The sequence below is a fragment of the Protopterus annectens genome, chromosome 8.part0, assembly GCF_019279795.1.
Source record: "Protopterus annectens isolate FY-2018-M chromosome 8.part0, PAN1.0, whole genome shotgun sequence".
Taxonomy (NCBI): Eukaryota; Metazoa; Chordata; order Ceratodontiformes; family Protopteridae; genus Protopterus; species Protopterus annectens.
In genome coordinates, this window is record NC_056741.1 from 1,265,690,048 (window position 1) to 1,265,709,399 (window position 19,352).

The 19,352-nt window shown below is 37.2% G+C and overlaps 1 protein-coding gene across 1 annotated transcript in view; it reads right to left on the reverse strand.

Moving 5' to 3' along the window:
• The window catches only part of MEGF8 (multiple EGF like domains 8), a 1,779,602-nt gene that overhangs the window by 643,385 nt on the left and 1,116,865 nt on the right, over positions 1 to 19,352 (reverse strand). Inside the window, exon 29 of the mRNA XM_044079419.1 lies at positions 13,837 to 13,981. Within this exon, the coding sequence (XP_043935354.1) occupies positions 13,837 to 13,981 (145 nt within the window). The remainder of the gene's footprint in view (positions 1 to 13,836; positions 13,982 to 19,352) is intronic.

The window sequence follows — 19,352 nt, forward strand, 5'->3', positions numbered from 1 at the left end:
AGACATAAGGAAGTAACTGTGAATTCCCATGCCACTGACATGTAATGGGACTTACGTGAGTCACTGGCATCTTCTATAGCTTCTGTAAAAGGACTGCTTCTTTTCTGTCTCTAATCACCCTCACTTATGTTTGGCTCAGAGCTCGTCTTACACTATACTTAGAAGTTATCCAGCTAAAGCCAGAAAAGTAGTTAAATTGCAGGCCTTTGTTCAGGGTTTTCTTTTGGTGTCCTAGAGGAATTGACAGTCCCCTCCCCCCACACTACTGCAGCGGTGTGAAAACTATCACTGCACTGAGAGACCCTTGCAGAATCAAATGCAATTGACAGCTCATAATGGAAAGGAAGGGACTTCCAATATAAATCTCTCTCTTCTGCCTGCAGTAGGATGATCTATTTATTTATTTAAATAGTTTATTTTTTTTTTTTGGGTGCAAGTAGCAGAAACTGCTTGATTACTTTGGTTTGTTTTATTACTAGTCACAACTGACTTACTCCTTATTATATTTACAACACAGATTTACTGTAACTTAAGAATGTACTGAAAGTTATCTCTATTCCACAGTCCATGCAGTGCAACAATTTGTTTTCAGGGGAGGGGAGTGGTTACTAAATATTTTAGAAAATTCTATATCATTTGCATTAGTCATATAACTGATGCATTCTTTTTGAACTTATTGTGCTTTTCTCAAATTCAATGGCAAACTATTAAGCAATTCTCTATTTCTTGCCCTAGCATCAGTAATTTCTCTTTGAAGCACTTTTGTCTTTGTGCATTTTTAGTTATATCGTTAGTTACACTGCATGCATTGTGGAATAGAGATATAGGTTCATAGGTAGGTACTAGGCTATCGGCCCGAGGGCCTACGTAAGCCTAGCCAACAAGGTTCCCTGGCTTACACCACCCAAGAAAGTTATTTTCTTGTGCCACTGTCGAGCAGAGACACAGAAGTGATCCCCAGGGTGTATTTCCTATTTCCCATCCACTCATCAAGATTTTTCTTGAAGAGTGCTAATGAAGAACTTTGCTTGACATAGATGGGTAGCCTGTTCCAGAGTATGGGAAGTCTTTGCAAATGTATAATACATATAAACATATGCACAATCATACACACACACACACACACACACATATATATATATATATATATATATATATATATATATATATATATACGCCTCCGTACTTATACACACACCTACATATATATATATATATATATATATATATATATATATATATATATATATATATATATATATATATATATATGGGTCTACCTGACATGGTCGACAGTTCACATGGTCGACAGTTTATTTGGTCGACAGTTCATTTGATCGACAAGCATTTTATATATCTATATATCCACATGCATAAATACACACACACATATATAGGTTCATAGGTAGGTAACTAGGCTATCTGCCCAAAGGCATTTATAAGCCTAGCTGGAATGTGTTGGCTTTTGCCGCCCCCTTAGATTAGTTCCCTGTGCCTCTGTCCAGCAGAGCCATTGAAGTGATCCCTGGGGTAAACTTTCTGTTTCCCATCCACTCGTCAATGTTTCTCTTGAAGAGGGTTAGCGAGGAGCTCTTCCTAATGTAGATATTTTCAGTACATACTTTTACTGTACCAGTATCGTACAGTCAGGTTTGCCAAATTAGTGTTTTGCTGTAATTTAACAAATCCGGAGATGACTAGAACGTCAGGAAATTATAGAAAAAAAACATGCCACAAGATAGGTGTTCCTCAGAAAGAAATCAAGTTACAGTAATATTATGTTGTAGATAGAGTAAGGGATAAGTCCATTGTTATTACTAACAAAACACACCAAAATAATCAAGATGTTTCTACTACTTGCACCCAGAAAAAATGATGAAACTGTTTAAATAAATAAATGGATCTTTCTACTGCAGGCAGAAGGGGAAGAGATTTATATGAGAAGTTGCTTCCTTTCTACTATGAGCTGTCAATTGCACTTGATTCTGCAAGGCTCTCTTAGTGCAGTGACAGTTTTAACACTTCTGCAATTATGTGGTGGAGGAGACAGTCAATTCTTCTTGGACTATAAAAAAAAAACTCTGAAAAAAGGCCTGCAATTTACCTACTTTTCTGGCTGTAGCTGAACAACTTCTAATTACAGAGCCAAACATAAATGAGGGTAATTAGAGACAGAAAAGAAGCAGTCCTTTTACAGAAGATGACAGTGACTCACACAAATCCCATTATATGTCAATGGCATGGGTATTCACAGTTACTTCCTTATGTCTGGCATGAGTTAAACAAAGCATTATGGGAAAGACAAAGGGTTGAGGAAGAACAAGATCACATTGATACATATCAAGCCCACTGGTGGCCATGTTGTGGAAAACAGGCTAAAATTACACAATGCACTTAGAGTGATTTTGAGGTGTTAAAATAGGCAAAGAAACAGTGAAAAAACCAGATTTTTGTAGTTCTAGGATGGTGTTTTCCTTTAAAGCTAAAATCAGTTAACTGAGAGCATGCAAGTTGTTTTTCACATCCAGTAGGGAAACAGAGATCGGACAATAATGGATGGTGTCAGTGTTAGAGGGAATACAGGTTCTAACATGCGCTTCTAGGATGATTAAACCTAACTTTAGAAAAGGCACAGCCTGTGTGTATAGTGGTCTGTCTGGAGCAATCACCCATACATGGAGGGATACCTTCCCTCTTTGGAAAGTGTAGAGAGTTTTGTGCAATTCCTGTGAGCTAAAAGGGGTTGGGGATTAAAAATTAAAATGTACATAGTTTTGCATTGCTTATGTGTTTTACTGAAGTAATGCGACATGGGTTCAAACAGAGATAAGAAGCCACAACTACATATAAGATCAATCTGTCTAACATTAATTTATGCAAGTTTCAAGTTGGAAACATATTCAAAAATATTTCGTAGAATATACGAAATATTAGCTTCTAATCAGAATGATTGCTACATTACTTATATCATGGAATTAAAATGGTATTGTAGGTTTGGCCAAGAAACAAAGAATACTGAATTATACTTAGACCGGTAGGATGCAAACAGCAAAGTTACGAGACACATCTGAATAGAATGACCATGTGCATTTGGCAAAGAAAGGACTTCAGAATGGATATTTAACAGACAATTGGGGACAAAGAAAAAGGAGGGGGTAATAATACTGATTGCAAGAGGAGCTACGAAAGTGACAGTAGAGGAAAAGAAAGACTATAATGGAAAATTTGTAGTAATACAAGGTTACTAGCAGGGAATGAAGATTATACTGTCATGTATTTATATTCCACCTAAAGCAACTATTAAAGAGCCTAACAGAATTATGGGAGAAGTAATCAGTTTTCAGCAGGGAATATTATTCATGGATGGAGACTGGAAACAAATCTGAAATAGTGAGGATGTAACTGGAGACAAAGAAATATAAGAACAGGGTCAACTTCAGAAGAAGTATTAGAATATTTGAAATGGAAGATGTGAACTTGCTAGCAGGATTCCTGACAGAATTTTGGCATAATTTCCGAGGCTGCAATAACAGAATTAGTTTGGACAGAAATTATCATTCACAGGAGCATGGATATTTAATTGCAAGCTTTGACTCCAATAACTGTTTCAGATCATGCACCAATAAAGACCAAGTTAAAGATGCAGGTTAATCAAGTAAATGAGATACTAGTGATTGCCTTATTATTTTATTAAAAAAAAGAGGAATATTAGGAATGGAAAGAGGAAATTATTCAAGAGTTATTAGGAAAAAAAATGCAAACGTCTTGAGAAGTGAAAGCTTGGGAGAGGGATAACATGAAAATGTAATTTAAAATATAGTAGAAATAAGAGAGAAAGACATGGGAACGAAGTAACAAGAATTACTTTGAGAGGTTATCAAATGTTATACTGCAAACAAAGGGGAATCTTACAATACAAGAAGTGGAGCAATTGTTGAAAGGGAATTTTTGGATAATATGCACGAGTTTAAAAAGGCGATTGTTAAGCAAATATTTTTGAGAACTCCAGAACAGAAAACATATTAGCACAGTGACTTTGGCAACACCTTTTTATGTTTTCTGTCATCCAACTTAGGGAGCGCCCATGTCAAGAAAAATAATCAGAAAACATATAGGTGTTAATATATTTTGGAAATTCTAAGAAAATCTGTACAAAGCAGAGAAAAGGAGAAACTAAGAAAAGGCACACATGGAAACATTTATGTAACAGTTAACTATGCCAAGGTTAGAGTAAGATGAGGCTGAAGTATTAATAGTTGAAAGGAGGGGATGAGATAAATGATTACAGTCAAATCAACAGGGACGTCGCCAGGTACAGATGGCATTCCTGTGGAAGTATGGAAGTTAGGAGGGAAGAAAGTGATAAAGATTTGGAAAGGTTTGTTTAACAATATTTTAGAAGGAAGGCAGTACTAACATATAAGAAAAAAGCTGTGGTGGCTGTACTACCCAAAGAGGGCAAAGAAAGTTCAAAGCCCAGCTTCATAAGTGTTTATGTCTATACTACACAAGAGAAGGACTATGTTGCTGCCCAAACTGACTGATACGGATCAAAGTGATTTTGTGGAGGGAAGACAAATGTTTGACATTAACTGAACAAAGATGATCAAGATGGAAACAGAATGTAAGAAGCTGCTATTGCTGCAGGGTCTTGACATACAGAAGACATCTGAAAGAGTCAGATGGGATTTTGTGAACAGGGCAATGGTAGCATTTATGCTCCCCAATAGAATAATGGGGTAATTTGAATGGTATATGAAAAGTCAGAGGAAAGAATTAAGGTGGGAGGGCTCCTCTTTGAACAGTTATTTGCCTTATTACCTTGAGTCATTAGCAAAGAAAGTTAAGGGAGACACAAATTAAAGGATACAACTGGCACAGTAATCAAGAAAAATAGTCTTATTAGCAGCTGAAATCACTTTATACTTGATACATCTAGAAAATGAAATTTCAGTGCTGTGTAACATTTTGAGACAGTTACAAGTTTTTTGAGATACAAAATGAATATAAAACAAAGGCTAAAGTGAAAAACTATGTCCTCATACATGAACTGATTCAGCAACACCAATTTTTATAGGATCATGATAAGATGAAATATTTGAAAATATGGATTAAAAAAGGATTCCATTGTGACAGCTAGGGATAAGTGGGAAGAGACTAAAAACGAAAATACAAAAATGGAGAAGGTGGAAGGTACTGGCTTTGGATATGGACAGTAAGATCCAAGTGGTTTCTAGTCTTTAGTATTATGTACAGGTCAAATATATATATATATGGGAACACTACATAATCTCGAAAGTTTGAAATGCCGAATTTCAAACTTTCGAGACCATATAGCCACAACCCCAAACTAGTGAAAGACCAGAAGCGGGAATTTCAAAATCCAGACTATCGGGAGTTTGAAATTTGGAATTCTGGTGTTGCGGTATGCTGGAAGGGCAGGTAAGTATTTCTGTTTAACTGTGCTAGTTAGGGGTTTAGTGTGTAAGTGTGTGTTGAGAGTGTGATGTATGTGTGCGAGGGGGATGTAGGCGTGTGGTGGTGTTTTCGTGCGTTTGTCTGTGTAGTGCGACCTTGGAGTTAGAATATTTAAGTAGGGGGGTGTGGGGGGGGGTGCAGGAGGGCTTGCCCTCCTGCTTGCATGTAGGTTAGGTTTGTGTGTTTGTGTTTGGGGAAGGTGTGTGTATGTGTCTGTGTGTGGTGTATATTGTGTGTAGTTTTCGGAAGTTTGAATTTCGTGGTTTTGATTTTTCAGTATTGTGTTTATACACATTTTTTTATCAACCGGAGAAGGTATGGACCACAATTAATAAAGAACTGAAAGAATTTATTCAGGAGAGGAAGAAGGGCAAGTCTTAAGTAGGACAAATTATTTTTATCCATAGAAAAAAGTGGTTTAGGATTAGAATACTTAAAGGGATACTTTAGAGCTAGTTAGAGCTACTCAGTTAAGGCATATGCAGGGGATTATAAAGTCAATGTGGAAAGAAATTATGTTGAAATGGGGACGGGGGGGGGGGTTCACAAACAAGGAAAGAGAAGGATTTGGGGGTACATCCAATTTAGAAGACTAACCACCACCATACAGAAAACTTAAATTTATAAAGTAGCAAAATGTATTTTAAGAACAAAGGCAACACATCTTTTGGTGAAAGGAGATTTTACCAACAGGGATGACTACAAGCAGGTACAGAGAAAATAAGCAAAAGGGAGTTGGAATTTACTGAAGAAACCTATCAAAGAAATCAAGCTACTAGGAGCAAATAAACAGGGAGGGAAAGGTAATAGAGAAGCTTGGACTGCATGTTGAAGACTGCCTTCCCTGTCAGGGACTGACAGAGTATAGGCAAATAGAGAAAGAGTGAAGGAAGTATTAACTGAAAGACCAACTCTGACTCGGACTGTTTTTAGTAACTATATGAATCAATGAGAAGAAGTAAGAAAAGATTGGGAAGTGAGAACAGAAAGGCAGCATACAAAGAAACAGTGGGAAGACATTTTGATGACTCCCAAGTATGCAACAAAGTTTAGAAGGTTTTGGATTTTTGCATGGAAGTATTTACACAGGTATTTTATACCCCAAACAGATTTCATGGAATTTTTCCTTAGGTAAAAAGCAAATGCTGGAGGTGTTAATGGAAAGAAAGGGACAAATGGAGTATGCTTTTTGGGAATGTAGTGAGTTGGCAAATTTAAAAAAAAAAATCTACACAGTTCTTTGTCAGAAATGTTGGGGTGACAAATTATTGCAATTAAGGAAATTATTCTTTTCAGCTGGGATATATAAACTGTAAGGCATTACTAAACTGAATGCTAATGACTTAAAAAAAAGCAATTACAAGAAAATGAAAATCAAAAACTAAACTAACTGTTACTGAAGTAAATAAATGAATATTATAAGAGAGAGAAAATACTTATTTATTTTATTTTACATTTGTTGACCGGGAGAATCCAACTGGATAAATGTCCATTTTCAGCAGAGGCCCAGGGAGAAAAGCTCCAGAGTTTGTAAATATAAAAAGGCAAGCAAACACATACAGAGTCATTTCACAAATACAGAGACCAAGTACAAAACATAACATATTAGAAGTACATAGAGAAAAAATATTTTAGCGGCAAATTGTAGTAGCAGGACACATTAGTTGTATGTCCAGTAACTTCTACTTGAATTAATGAGAGTATGTATAATTCACCCATAGATATGTGTAAATTTACAATATTGTGCTCGAGTATGATGGTGTAAGAAAGAGATGGGGAGTGCAGTGAGTAGTAGAGAGCTTTCCGGAGTATAATAGAACTCCTAGTAGATGAGGTTTGAGTATTAAGAAAACTAGTACATGCATTAAATTAGTATGCGGAGGTTGATAAAGTCCTGAGGGAAAAGCAGGTGTAGAGGGTAAACCTGGGGGAAGGCATGGGCATTGTCTATTGATAAATAGGTGTTCCTTTAGTAGTTGCTTAAACTTAATGATAGAATTTGCTGCAGTACTGGATCTTTATAAAAAGGAAAGAACTAACTACAGTGAAAAAATGGAATTTGTGGAAGCAATGCATTCAGAATAATGTTTAGGAGGAGGAGTGAAATTTCAAGGAAGACAGGACTGCAGCACCATACATAATGTTGGAGCGAATGATAATTGATTATAATTGTTTAAAAAAAGTCATATTTATATTGAATGAAAATGAAAAATGTAACTGTTTTGTTTTCTTTTCTGTTAATGCATGCATGCTCATGGCATTACTCAATATATATAAAGTTAATAAAGGTGTCTATAAATAAGCTGATGTAAACTAAACATACATACACACAAACATCCATGATGTCTAAATATACCAACGCTAATGTAACTTAATACTAGGTCAGGAGGACAACTCCCTACTCCCACGGTTTAGGGACCTCAACTTCTGTATACTTGCAATGTTCAATGAAAATACAACCTGATTAAATTTTTCAAACACAAAACTCAATTAATGTATTGTTGAGAAAACTACATGCCAGATTCCAAAACTTACTCTCAGTGTAAATGACCTCCTTCGGTGTAAAGCCTACTTATAAACAGGTTTACACCAGGTGTCAGATTCCAGACAACCTGCTCTCAGTGTAAGTGGTCACTCAACACTAAGAGCAAGTCTCTTGGAATCAGGCCCTACATGTTCCATTTGTACAGCTACTACACTAAAGTTATAATGTCTTGATCAGATTTCTACTGAGCCTGGACAAAAGCTCATCCTGAATTTAAAAGCTTGGGCACCTGCATTAATCTTAACCATGGAGGTGTAACCCTGCCATGTTAACTGAGTTCATATCCCTGAATACACAATGAAAACAACTGACTACCACTGGTATAACCCAAAGCACTAGTAATAAAGCTCTGAACAGAGGCAGAGGAGTAAACAGACTTTGGGTCTAGCTATCAAAAACATTTCCTACCACTGCTTATGCCAGGACCACATCTTCTTTCCTAAGGTGTATGTAAACACAATTAAACAAGATTTTCAATAGCAAATTCAGAAGCCTAAAATTTTAAACTGTCAGGATGCATGATGTCATGAAGCACATAATACAAAGACTGTGTCTTGATGGGGTTTAATGTTCTTTGGCCATTCTATCATAAATAAGGCTACCTCTTAAAACACTTGAATGTTCTTTGGTCATTCTATCATAAATAAGGCTACCTCTTAAAACACTTGCTATGGGGACACTTTTTTGGCGGTTAAAAACAAAGTCTGGAACAGCATTGGCTGTGATTGGGTCAGGAGCATTATGAGTTTTAGAAAACCAATCAAATTCTATTCTAGTTGAAGGTTTCTGACTATGACTACTCAGTTTTGTAATATTGTGACACGATACAGTCATCCAAAAACATTTTATTTGCACTTTTGTTTTTTTTAAACACATTTATTACATTATCACTCAAGACACAGGCATACATACATTAATAGAAAATAAACCAAATTAAAATTTTTATACGTATAAATTATATACAGGTTTTCTTTATATAGTCATTCAGTCCAACAATAAGCAAATTGCTCAATTCCTGCCTCCCGTTAAATCTCACTCCTTCAACTCCTGAACATTATTTTTTGTATGCATTATATCCACAAATTCCATTTATTTCTATGCAATATGCTCTTTTCCTTTTTTAGAGATCCCACTTCCAGGTCTTCTCCCTCTATTGCAATATTCAACATTTTAATACAGTTTGTTTAGATTCTGATTTCCATTTTCTAGCAATTGCTTTTTTTGGCAGCAAACAGCATTAAACGTAGTAAGGTCTTACTATGTCTAAGCAGTTCAAATCCCATGTCCCATTAATTTTGTTTGTTATAACCATTTTTCCCCAAGTTTTCTGACCATGTATTCTATAGGGAACATCTGAAATCTGCCACTTAGTTACACTGCCAAGAAACATGCTCCCAAGTTACCTCCCTTACTTTCTCATCAGATCTCCAGCATTTGCTATCTACCTCATGAAAAATTCTCTGAGGTTTGCTTGGGGAAGAAAAAAATACTTATTCAAACATTTCCAAGCTTATATCCTAAATCTTCTAGGTTTTGAAATGTACCTGTAAATTGGCTTTTAGGCTCTCTTCCAAATATTTTCTAACATACTCTTATTTTTATACTTATTATGTGACATTTTATATGCCCCAATAATTATCTTTTTTGTGCAACAGTTTCTGTTCTAAACTCAAATAAAAACTCTACCAGAGCTAGTCTTCCTCTTAAGATTCCATTACCCCTTTCTTTTTGTCTACATTCACTCCATCTTGCTTATTTTCTATACTCTGCTTGCAGTCATCCCTTTTGGAAAAGTATCCATTCCTTTGTTGGGGCAGAGTATGTGTATAATATTCTGTATGGACGTTATTCTCCTTAAGGATCTGCAACCAAAATCCTACTTTCTCATTCTTTACCAAACTTCCATCATTACATCATCATCCTTTTTCTCATACTGATCTATAACCTTGTACGTCTGCCTAATATGCAAAACCATGGAAGAAATTATCACAGAAAGGGTAAACAGTGACTTTGGCAACTTACAAACACTAAATTCATCCCGGTTTGGCTTTATTAAGGGAAGGTCAAGTTTACTTAACTTGGTAGAAGGTAGACGTTCAAGCAGACTTCTTTGCGGGGGTCACCACAGCAATGGACGAGGTTAAAAGTGTGCATCTTGACCTGGCTAAGGCATTCAATACAATACCCCCAATCAGTATTGTTGACAAACAATCTGACTTAGGCATAAATCATTACATAACTCATTGGATTGACAGCTAATTCAGAGAGAGAAACCAAAAAAATCAGAACCTATGAGGCCACCGACACCAAGAGACCAGGGATCTGTGCTGGGCATGCTCCTGCTTGACACCTACTTCTTGAAGTCAAGGCTAATGTTTAAAGCCACTGGCTCAACAAGTCTGCAGATGCCGTGGCCTAAAACTCAATGCCACAAAAATGCATTATAATGCCATTTGGAAAACTGTCAACCCAAGTTAATTACTTTATCAATAAAACATCCCTAAAAGTCGATCCAGTGGTAAGGGATCTCATATGCAGACAGCAATCTGGCCACTGACCAACACATAGCTAAGGTAATAAGAAACTCAATCTATGTCACCCAACTTATACGTAATGGTATGACATTCAGGTCCAAGTAAGTTATAACACTACTCTAGTAGGCTCATAAGCCTAGTACTTATACAGCAGAAACTTCTTATTTTAACATTTGTTAATGTCTGTTATGTACTTCACAGATAAAGATTCTAGTTGTCTACTGATGTACTATGTTCTTCATCTGTAAATAAGTTGTAACTAATTGCTATGTAAATTGTTAATAGCTATGTAATCCAATGTAACTACTGTCTGTTTATTTTAACTGTGGAGCTTTTCTCCCCGGGCCTCCGCTGAAAATGGACCTACGTTCAGTCGGACACTCCCGGTCAACAAATATAAATAAATAAATAAAAAATAAAAGGCCCTTATCAGACCTATCACAGATGCATGATAAAGGGCATTTTATTAACACTAGACACTTGCAACACCCACAGATGTTTCTCACCAAGACGATTCAGGGCATGGATACCCTGTCCTACCCTGATAACCTGAAGGCTCTGTGTATGTATTCAGTCTCCTACAGGCTGCTGAGAGGGGATTTTTGGCTGGTTTACAGGACTACCTTAGACCCAGCCCAGATGGATCTGCTGCATATGCACAAAACAGCACAAAAAACACTAGAGCCAGGGATCTGAATTTTTCTTATGACATAAAAAGAACATGCTGGAGAGACAGACATGGATTCCAAAGGATCCCTGTACTATGCAATAGGCTCCTCAACCATGGAAGGCAGAGTTCACCACTGACCCTATTCAAATGAAACCTTGATAACTGGTTAGGAAATCATAAATTTACCCCCAATATCACCCCTTGTCCTTATGGGCAGAGGCTGTCAATACAAAATACCATCCTAAAATACTTGACTATTAATGTCATATAAAAAATTGTGCCTTAAGCCCAAGAACAGAGCTGATGGACACTGCACTATTAAGTCGCGGTGCCTTAACAGTGGCACAATTTTTTATATGACATTAATAGTCAAGTATTTTAGGATGGTATGAGAAACTGTACATTTCTGTATATATCCTTTGTTTTTTCTTTTTATACAGAATTATTTTACATACATACATTTTTAATGTATTCTAAGTAATTTTATGATTGTACTTCTTATGTTGCAGTGTTAAAATGTGTTGGGCTCTTTAAGGACGTCTGATTAAGGGGAGTTACCTCACTAATTTGTTAATTTTCATTGATTTGTGTATTTAAGGATGCTGGGGAACATGTAGATTTATTCTGATGAAGTTTCCACTTTAGAGACGAAAGCGCTCAATAAATACTTTTTGTGTGGACTTCATTTCCTGCACCTGTGGATTTACTGGTTTGAGTGGAGCAGTGTTTTCAACTTTTCAAAGCTACTATTGAGAAAGACATGCGTCTGGAGCATTTCTCCCCTGGCCTCTGCTGAAAATTGGCTTCATTCCAAGTCAGACTTTCCCGGTAAACAAATAATAAATAAAATAAGTAAATATGTCTATCAGTAGGACTTCAACCTTTGTGCTAACTCCTGGAAGATTAGTTTGTTTAGCTTCCACTTGTGTGATCTGGATATCTTCCAGTGAGTTTTACTTGGAAGATATACAAGTGACCTTGAGGTGAATGGACTTTTCCAAGCCAAGTCACATACCATCAAACCCAACATGCACAACAGTAAGAATTCCTCCCTGTAGCTGATCTGTCACACCAGCACTGTGCATGTTGTCTATCACCACTACTGGTCAGCCTAGGTGTCATAATATTTTGAACATCTGCTATTCAAAGATGAAGGCCATCATTTTCTTCACATTTCAAGACCTGAACTTTGTAACCTACTATAGACATATCTCCTTCTCAATGGTCTAAGGTTAGACCAAAACAGTTTATCAAGAAATGCAACAGCCTTTCTCTCAGGAACTGAGGAAGAGTGAGGAAAAAGAGCAAAAGGCACACTGTTAAAGACTTTTACTGCTGAGAAGTAGCAACCTCTTGCACAAGATGAAGACAGAAATCCTAGATGCCTGCTATAAACTTAAAATAGCACTCAAAATGACACCAATAGCAGTTAGAAAATTTTTTCTCAACAATGACATGAAATCTAGCCCCACAGTAAAAGGAAAACACCATTTTACAAGAAACAATAAGGTGAAAGAAATGGCAAACGAAGAACCACTCTACCAAAGGAAAGGATCCACAAACGATCTCCACTCAGTAGTACTGAAAGAACTTCTTTAATAAAATTCCACCTCAAAACAATTAAAAACAACACAGTAGAGTTAAGCGCTTTCACCTAGTCCAAATACCAGGCTTCTTCAGAACTCTGAACATTGTAATTTGTCCCCTTAAATAGCTTAAATTGCATCATGTGACAGCCCCTCCCAAAACAATTCAGTTATTTAAAACCACAATCCTAATTTAGATGAGACCTGGTCCACTAAGTTAAAAAACATTAAATTCTAAGTAATAAAAAACATCATAACAGCCACAAAATACAAATAAATGCATAATGTGAATAAAGTGTATAGTTCCCAACTACCGCCCCGGGGATCTGTGCAAACCTGCTCAAGTACAAAAAACTTGGGAATCCAAATTGGACTATAGGGAGTTGCTTTGGCAACTTAAACTAGACGCTGGAAGAGCCCCGGGATTAAACGACAATATTAATATTGGCAGTGTTTTAAAATTAAGAGCTGCCAGACTATGACTAGGAATGTGAATTGTAATTATTATTAATGTGGACTGTTTCTTGTTGTACGAACTATACACTTTATTCACATTACGCATTTATTTGTATTTTGTGGCTGTTACGATGTTTTTTATTACTTAGAATTTAATGTTTTTTAAATTAGTGGACCAGGTCTCATCTAAATTAGGATTGTATTGTGGTTTTAAATAACTGAATTGTTTTGGGAGGGGCTGTCACATGATGCAATTTAAGCTATTTAAGGGGACAAATTACAATGTTCAGAGTTCTGAAGAAGCCTGGTATTTGGACTAGGTGAAAGCGCTTAACTCTACTGTGTTGTTTTTAATTGTTTTGAGGTGGAATTATTAAAGAAGTTCTTTCAGTACTACTGAGTGGAGACCATTTTACAAGATCTATTCATCCAGACTGACTGGAAATGTTTCTTATCTTGAACTGTGTAACACTACTCATCTGTGGTGATACAAAATACCGCCTACCAGAAATTACAAACCATTGCTCACTGCTGATGTTGGGAAATAAATCTTTACAGACTACTTACTGGTGGTATTAGGGTGGATCCAAGTGTTGCAGTTGATCTGGTAAAATAAGATACTGTTACTGAATTCTTCTTCCTCTGTTCTGCCTCCTACAACTACCATGGTGTCTCGAAATATTGCTGCCACATGGAAAAAGTGAGACAGAGGCTAAAAATAAAGAAAACAGTGATAAGGCAGAACACCGTAATTTTTCAAACATGTCGTTTTCCTTGATCTAACATTAATTGCATAAGTGATGAAATGACCTTTTCCCATTAGTTTACCACCAAAGACCTAAACCCCTTCAAATAATAGATATATTTAAATGCAGGGGGATCCAGAAATATGACTGCATCAGGAACCTACATGTAAATACTGTTCTTCTCTAAATATTCATCAACAACAAGAGAGCAAAAACCATCAATATAATCTAAGGAGCATGCATTCAGACAACAATGCAAGTAAAAAAATGCATAATCACCATACCATACCAGCTGATACATGACAACGATTCCTCAGTTGTACAAATGTTAATTCCTTTCCTGCTATCCCTGCCTGATCATTTTTATCTTAGCCTTTGCACTCAGTGGTGTGTAAGATAGGTTTCTGCTGAAACTGAGTGTCACAACTTGGATCCTTGGAGCATTAGTCAGAAAGTTTGAAACGGTAAATGTATGAACATATGTGCGCGTGTGTGTGTGTGTGTGTGTGTGTGTGTGTGTATATATATATATATATATATATATATATATATATATATACACACACACATATATATATATATATATATATATACACACACACACACACATATATATATATATATATATATATATATATATACACACACACACATATACATATATATATATATATATATATATATATGTATGTGTATATATATATATGTATGTGTATATATATATATATGTATGTATATATATATATATATATATATATATATATATATACACACACACACACACACACACTAAAATATAAATACATGGATACCCATGTATACACAAATGAATGTACACATGTATGTGTATATGCATGTGTGTGTATGTATGTATATGTATATATAAACACACACACGTGCACACACACACACATGGATATATCAGCTTTTGCTAATGCACATAATGACATAGGTGATGCCATTTTATCACACATATATTATTCAACTGTTCAAAATATTTCAACATAAACAATCACAAAATCACAATGTCAATGTAGTAAATGTGAATACTGCCAATGAAGCCATGAATAGAGACACAGATGGTGATGATTTCATTGTGAACTTGACCAAGTTTAACCTCGCTAATGCAGAACAGAATATTCTGAATAAAGGTTTGAATTACGTACCATCACATTTTGTTTCTCAATACGACGTGTTTAAATTTTAAACATTTTTGTAGAATATTGCATTTAAGATACTTTTATAGTACTAAGGGTGATGCTGAAGAAATGTAGGTTTAATCCTCCATACCACCCTAAAGTTAAAATGTTTGAGGAACTTGTGTTACGTGATTATACATGGCAATCAGGGTACAATAATCAAGCATTATGGTAATAATCTTACAGAGGATGAGAGAAATGCATTAATGCTTCTGCCATGGTTCTTATGGCAGAGTGTGGCTGGAGTGTGGAAGCTCATCATGCAAACTGGGGTGGGGGGAATGTGAGTCAGAAGGACGTGGGTGTGGTCACCCAAGCAAGCAATGGTAGCCCTACTTGGCACATATGGAGGAGTGCTCATGTGCAGATTGAGAGGGAGTGCAGGCAGCTCTCACAGTGATAAGTGCACTCACTTAACCAGTGGATAGCTTAAGTTCATAAGTGGAAAATACCCTCATTGCCACTTTGACGTCCCTCCTCTGGGCCAGTAATCAAGGATCCTCAATCCTCACCACTGACAATGGTGAGGAATGTTCATTTTTTATTTACTTATTTAACATTTGTTTACCGGGAAAGTCCAACTTGGAACAAAGCCAATTTTCAGGGGAGGCCCGGAAAGAAATGTTTTAGATGCATGTCTTTATAATATTGGAGGAAACCCACATGAACGCAGGGAGGACATGCAGACTCCGCAGAGGAGGCACCCCAGTCGAGAATCGAACTGGAGGACCTCTTGCTTTGGGGTGACAATACAACCACTGCGCCGTTCACTTGGAATACAAATGGATACACACAGTAGTTCCAGATGCAGCACTCTGCATCATGCACAATTTCCCTTAAGAGCACACAGGGAACACATTCCCGGTCCTGGGGCTGGTTTTCCCTCTCTCTCACCAGGCCCCAAATAAGACTCCACACTGACCACAGCTACAGAGATGAATCCTCAGCTGAGTGTTCCAAGCCAAGTCTTCCACCACCCTTCTCTGTGTCTCTGCTGATGTAGCTGACACACACACATTTGATTTTCTCACACACACACACACACACACACACACACACACACACACACACACACACACACACACACACACACCTGGGAAAGGCTGGCACAGATTTACCAGCTATGCCCCCACTGCCCAAACTATAAAGTAAATACTGCCACCAGAATACTACAAAGCCAGCTACTCTAAGGCTTTTACCAGGGTGCCCAATTACACTTTTTAAAATTAACACTTCTATAAATGGCAGTGTTTGACTGATGCAGCAAGGCTTTCAGGAGCGGCCACAGTGTCACCAAATAAATATAAGTACTCTCAAAGGATAAAATATTTCATAAAAGATTAGACACAATGAAAAGTTTAAATATGTTTAATAATAAATAATAAAAAGAACATGAAAATACTGAATATATATTTACAATAAACACCAGAGTTTAATCACAGGAAATATTCGAAATAACACAGATGGAAAGCTTCACACAGACACAGAAAAACAATACTTAGCTAATCTCATTATATTTTCCTGACTGATCCAAAGAATTACTGTTCCCTGGTTGCTTATTAAAGCAAGGCAAGATGAAGTGGGTAAGAAGTCCTTCTCTGTCAGGTTTCATACAAAGACTGCTGAGTGTTCTATCACATCTCTTACTAATATCTAAGAATAAGTTCAGTGCTGGCTATAGAATGATGTCACAGCTGGTCATCTGACTTCTGGTTCTCACAATACCCCCATTTACTAAAAACGTAACCAGAATCTAGCACGTGTGTCATAATGCACATGAGCTTTGCTAAGATGAGCTACAGCATCTGGAAGCTATAAAACCATTTCTAAACTTCCACCCTTCCAAAGTAGCAATTAGTTCACCCCTAAGGACAATACACAGTAGGATTCCTAGTCCTAGTTTTCACAAACAACTTATCTATGGCTGCAATCAAAACTGTAAGATACAATCTTATGTAATTTAATTTCAGACTATTTTTCAAAGTTAGCTGGACTGAGACAACCTCTTCTCTTCCAGTATTCTCTGTTACAATGCATGTATTTAAACAATTACATTACAGTCTGATATACAGGTGTATTTGTTTTCTATCCAACAGGACCCACTGTTGGTACATTTTAGCACAAGCAGCTTTACAAATACATTTTCAACACAAGCACCTGTATAAGTCAGTTTGATATACAAATGACATACAATTATTTACAAAACTTCAGCTAGCTACTCTGACATGTTATGCATCCACTGCCCTAAGTCTCCGGTCATACCTGGCAATACCTCACATCAGACCGACAACACTGGTGAAAGCATAAAGCACCCTCATGGATGCCTGGATTATGGCCCCCTTACAGGCTTGAAGACCGACAGGTATTAGGGCAAAAATGATACAATAAAAGCAGTTGGAAGCTTGCGTTACTAAGAAGAGGGCTTCCACCAATACATGAAGAAGGGACATGGCACACTAATAACTGAATCTCTGTGCAAATGTAAGCCTACATTTCTGTTTTTTATGCACCAATAAGTTTGCAGTTCCTTCCTTTAGATGAGACTTTTGCCTATATTCACTTTGTGGAAGACTTACATTGCAGTATTAACAATATGCATGATAGTTTTTCATCTGTATCTGGTTTTGTGGCAAACCCTTTGTGATATTCTGGCTATTCAAAGTGTGGACTGTGCATACATATCTCTGAAGAATTGCCTGTGCAGCTTGAATGTTTGAATGAACTTATTTGTTCAACCTTTTCAGCTGGAATCTGGGCAGTAAAAACAGCAGAGGTATCTAAGCTCCAAGGTGGCAAGTAACAATGGCCTCCTACCCACCACCTTTTAAAGCTTTGGACTCCTCCTCAGATGGCAAAGAATCAAAACACTGTGGTATCTCAGAACTTTGCTGGACCAAAGAAATCACACAGGAATCTTTTCAGGATCTCATTCTATTTGGCCCCAGATGTGTAGAGGGTATCCATCTTCTTGGAAGCACAAGAAAGCAGAATCCCAAGTGCTTACAGAATGCAAACAGGACACCTTAACTGACAGTCTCATAGCAAGTTGAACCAATACTGCACTTCTATGTCTTGCTCAGACACTTACTCCAGAACTTTTCACAGGAAAGAATGGTGGTCACATGTAGGTTCACAGTGGACTTCAACCTCAGGTATCTCCAGAGGAGTCATTTAGTGGAGAGCTACAAGGTGAAGTCGTCTCATTACTCTTATCTATCTCAGACAGGATGACCTCTGGGTTCTCGGAATCCTCAGGGTAAGCAGAGTGGGAGGGAAACTCTTAAGACCCCTAAGCTCCAAAATGGATGTACACAAACAAAGCCAATATAAATGGGCTTGTGTGTGGAGGGGATGCAACCATGCATAAGGCAACATGGCATTGGTAAGCTAGGATGCTGTCTGTCAAGCGACAGCATGTAAACTACATACTAGATCTGATTGCAGAGACTGGAGGTTCCACCAAAAAAGGAAACAGCTGTCGGATGCTGAAAATCTGAACCACAAATGCTGGCACAGAAAAACCTAGTGGAACTTTCTGATTTCAGGGCAAAAAAGTTTTCCTGGAGTCTGAGTGAAGGTCTAAGAAGAACAGTCCACAGGGTGAAGTGCAACCATGAAACTCCAGCTAGGAGACTTGACGGACAACTCCCTCAGCAGCAGACAAGCTGTAAGTATTCTCCAACAGTCTGACTAGGGATGAGGGGTGCTTACACCCTGGAATGTATTCCTCCAAGTAGATACCAGTGATACACATCTCAAAGACCCCCCCCCCCCACCTTAGCAGGCACATGAATTCAATCCTTCTGAGGTCAAAGATAAAAATATCAGGAAGATATTCAGGGACTGTGAGATGATTTTAGGGACAGACCCTTTCAGGAGGGTGTATCCAATGTCTGCTCTCCACCACCTTACCCTTTTGATGGAGCCTCTGGCACAGGTCGGGAGCTATACAAAACAGATTTTTGCTAGTCATCATGCTGAATACTCACCACTTTCCAAGTAGTAACATATGCCAGAACAAGGACTTCTCCCTTCTGCATCTTTTAGTGACATGGCTGAATCACTGGTACTTGTGACAGTGCTTCATTCTGTGTTCCTCATCAAAGTAATACAGAAAAAAAAAATGAAGTGCATATGA